General features: G+C 37.4%; 1 protein-coding gene across 6 annotated transcripts in view; it reads left to right on the top strand.

Annotated features, from left to right (window-relative positions):
• Dcun1d1 (defective in cullin neddylation 1 domain containing 1) overlaps nt 1-4172 on the top strand; it is a 47372-nt gene extending 43200 nt beyond the window's left edge. For all 6 annotated transcript variants that reach the window (XM_031376613.1, XM_031376611.1, XM_031376610.1 and 3 more), the window contains one exon: nt 1458-4172. In XM_031376613.1, the coding sequence (XP_031232473.1) occupies nt 1458-1537 (80 nt within the window). In that variant the 3' untranslated portion in view covers nt 1538-4172. The remainder of the gene's footprint in view (nt 1-1457) is intronic.
• The last annotated feature ends 218 nt before the right edge of the window (nt 4173-4390 follow it).

Below are 4390 nucleotides of genomic sequence, written 5' to 3'. Positions count from 1 at the left end.
TGTGTGTGTGTGTGTGTATGTGTATGTGTGCATGTGTGTGTACATGTGTGTGCATGTGTGTGTATGTGTGTGTGTCTGCGAATGTGTATGTGTATGTGTGCATGTGTGTGTATGTGTTCATGTTCGTGTGTGTATGTGTGCATATGTGTGTATATGTGCGTGTGCATGTATGTGCATGTTTGTATGTGTGTGTGTGAGTGTATGTATGTGTGTGTGTGTGTGTGTGTATGTGTGTGTGCATGCGTGCTAGAAATTGAATCTATTTAATTGCTAAGCACTTGCTGGAATACAGAAGTGCATTTGAGTGCCTATTCATTTTTTTTTTCTCTTGGCCCACTGCTGTGAAGGAGGATGAGATAAAGTCCTCGTTTAGGTACAGAACACTTGTGGTGCCTGCACTCTGTAGCACTACACAATTAAAGGAGAAAAAAAAAAATTATACCAGTATTTGCCCTCTAGAAAGGCATAAAAATATTCATCTCAACGTGTTCAGTTTACTTTAAGAGTTACATTCTTTTTTTTAATAAAAGATTTGTTTATTATATGTAAGTACACTGTAGCTGTCTTCAGACACCCTAGAAAAGGGCATCAGATCTCATTATGGATGGTTGTGAAGCCACCATGTGGTTGCTGGGATTTGAACTCAGGACCTTTGGAAGAGCAGTCGGTGCTCTTAACTGCTGAGCCATCTCTCCAGCCTGAGTTAATGTATTTTATCATTTGAATCTAGTGAGGTTGGTTTTGTTTTTTTGTTTTTTTTTCTGTTAGTCTTGTCTGCAAACTCAGAAAGTGTGCTGGATTTGTATAATTTGAAACGACGTCAGCTGCCTGGTGGTCTGTCTTACATTCAGCCACTGTTTATACACTCTCCTGTTTCTGTGTGTGTACAGCGTGCCGCTTTCAGTAGCATATCAGCCAATCCTTCACAGTTGCCTAGTTCCTCATGAGAACCGACCAATAAGTTTTTGAAAATTCTGAGTGTAGGACATTCTTTGAAAACCCTCCCATATACTTCATGTCCTCACAAATGTCCCAGGACTGTGGCTGACCTTCCATTTCCTTGTCATTATACTCTTCACTAAACAGCGAGAGATGCTTATGAGGGAGGGACTAGAGGACTTGTCACAGCATCACTAACTAGACTGCCTGACTTTAATAAAACTCTCTGAAAACCATACCACTACTGTAGTAATTGATTTATTGCTCAGAAGAGATATTTTCAGTGGTTAAGCAATAACCCCATTTTAGAAAAATAGATTAAAGACAAGAATATATTAATAGAAGACGTAATAATGGTACTTTTAAAGAGTGATCACCGGGAGTAGGTAAGAGTAACATATCTAATTCTTATGAGAAAGCTATAAAACCCAAAGGATTCTATTAACATAATTAGCTTTGATTCTGCTTTTCTCTGTTCCCTTTCCTCCCATATTTTTTCCTTTTTCTTTTTTTTCCAGGAGCATGGCCTGTTCTTATTGATGACTTTGTGGAATTTGCACGCCCTCAAATTGCTGGGACAAAAAGTACAACAGTGTAGCACTAAAGGAACCTTCTAGAATGTACATAGTCTGTACAATAAATACAACGGAAAAATGCACAGTCAATTTCTGCTGGCTGGACTGAACTGAAGATCAATCCTCATAGTTCAAACTGAGGGTTGAGACAAAACTTTAAGGCTACATCGTGGACCATGTCGTACTCCACTCTTCTACTGGTGGTTTGGGCTTCTCTTCTAGTCTGGGCCACTCTAGACATTTATAATTCCAACATTGTGGATTTCATCTTATACCTGTGGACCATCTTAGTTTGTCTTCCCATAAGTCATAGAAGCTTGATGGTGATTATTTTGAGGTTTCCATTCTTGCACAAAGCACAATGCTGTCTTCATCAGGAAACAGTTTGGCATTAGAATTAAACATGATAATGAACACCACAAACAATCTATAAAACTTCTTAAGCATATGCTTTGGGCTAGCTGCAAAGACTATGCTGGTAGCACTTCAAATGAGAGGGATTTATCCAAGTGTGCTGCATCTGGAATGGTGTTTGGTTGGGGGAATTTAATTTTCCTGGCAAACTACATGTACTGTTGGTGTGAGTAGAGTACCTGATAAAAGAAATGTCAAAATAACCAACACATGAAAAAAAAAAAGGTTAATCTGGTGACTCCCTGAAATATGTCTTATGTTTCAGACCTCACGAAGGTTTTACAAAACAAGTCTGGTTATCTTACCCATGTTTGTACGCAGTGTCCTGCAGTGAACTTTTATTTAAAAAAATATTGTAATGAGACCGAATGTTAGACTCCACTCTCATGTACATCACACATCACATAATCTGATTTCATTATGCTTTGAAATGCTTCTATGCCTTTCGAATAAGTTAAACTATCTCATTTGTTTTGAATGTTTTGGATTGCTATACAATATAATATTCTAAATTTAGGCATGAGGGTTTTAGGTTTGGTTTTTTAAATTTTTTGTCATCGCACTATGGAACACAATGCAATTCACTTAATTTATAAGAAGATAGTAAGATTTAGATTTTGGAAATGGTTGTGCTGAGCCTAGAAGTCCAACCTTTCTCCCATGGCACTGCTCTCTGAGGCGTGGCCAGCCGTGCTGGCTGCTGACTGTTGAAATGGCTTCGTGCTGAATCACTGCTTTCCAAGTCCTTACTCCGGGGCAGAGACGGTCAGGCAGGCAAGCACTGGCCACATACCAATGGGTTCTGTTCTAGAAATTATTTGACTTTTGACTCTTTTTGTCTCACTTGCATTTGCTAGTTCCACATCAAAGCAGAATGCAGTCTTGATTGTTTGTTTTTGTTTTTTGTTTGTTTTGTCCATGACAGGACTCATGACTTGCTCTCCTGCTGAAAATGCTCATTTATCTGATAACATAGTGACATGTGAAAGGGGTGTATTCATAAATATTTTCATGAGGAAGTTAAAATGATGAACTAAATGTTGGGTGACCGGTCTTCAGTAGGAACAGGTTTTGCTTCATGTATCCAGGTCCTCTGCAGGGTACCAAGGGATGTTCTTCAGGATAGCAGAATAATTTATGCAGATATGGAAATGATTAAAACTGCTTTTTAGTCACATGATTTGGAAAATGCATAGAAAGCTTTCCTTACAGATATATCATTAATCCAATCATAACTTTAATTTAGGAATGCATTTCAACCAAAAGAAGCTTAGAGTAAATTTCTATTCACGTTACAGGAATTGGTTATTAAAAGAAAAAAGAATCTTGCTGTTTTCAGTATTTCTTGATTTCATTTTTGTAAATATAAAGAACTTCAATTATGAAAAAAATTAAAGATATATATGTATATATCTTTAAAAGTTTTGCAGACCTATATTGTTTGTTCCCTACGTGGGACATTTTGAGTTCTGGTATTGTTTTCAGATTGATTGATTCAGATATGATTTGTTTTCAAATGAGACTCCATTAGCTTCTTTCCCTGCCTCATAAATTTTTTTTTCATAAAAATCTTGATATTTGTGTGTGGCCTAATGCTTTGGGTTTTACAGATTTTATTTTTAAATGCAAGACTTTCTAACAAAATAGTGCTTGTCATCAGTTTGGTACTAAACATTTACAATTACTGTGTAATTATAAACAAAAATATATAAAGCTTTTAATTATGTAGCAAAAAGAGTTAAGGTTGTTCACCATGATGGCATCTTAGAATTAAACAAGACTGTTGCTAGGGCTCCAAGAGAAAAATGATTTAATGTGTTTATTCTGAGGGTGAATGTCTGGTTATAGGGAATGTTTTGTACTAAAAATGCTTACCCTGTTGGGGGAGGGGCATCGCAAGTCTGGGAGAGGAAGGGCACACGCATGCACGGCCAGCTTGACAGGCTCAGTTTGTGGGGTTCAGTCTTAGTTTGGGTCAGGTCTCTAAGCTGATTCTTTTCTTTTCAGACAACCATAGGGAGAGTTTACTTTTTGCCAAATGTCAGAACAGGTACACATTTTAAAATGTAATGCTTTTTCAATAGTAAAATGTATAAAATGAGAAGTACCCACATATAAAAATACTTGAGGTCAAGGTTCTCTTCAGTGACTATCACCTGCATATCTCTGTAAGTTCAAGTGTGTCTTTTCCAATCCCTGTCATATTACCCACAGAGGCAATAAAAGCTTCAGTAAATTTGCCATGACTAAATCTTCTCCCATATTATTTCAGTGTTTTAGTGTTTCACAAAACTAGACTATACTTGAAGACTTTTCCAGGAAGAGTCATTATTCATGGATGAGTGCTGTAATGGCACATCTGGGGAAGAGAAGCTGCACCAGGAGTTTACAACGTCGCTCAGCTGTGTTGTTTATTTAACTGCATTAGTTGCATACTGTGGCAGTATGAGTGTGCACCCCTC

The sequence above is a fragment of the Mastomys coucha genome, unplaced genomic scaffold, assembly GCF_008632895.1.
Source record: "Mastomys coucha isolate ucsf_1 unplaced genomic scaffold, UCSF_Mcou_1 pScaffold17, whole genome shotgun sequence".
NCBI lineage: Eukaryota > Metazoa > Chordata > Mammalia > Rodentia > Muridae > Mastomys > Mastomys coucha.
Note: the sequence above shows the minus strand (reverse complement) of the source record. Positions and strands in the feature narration are given on the sequence as shown.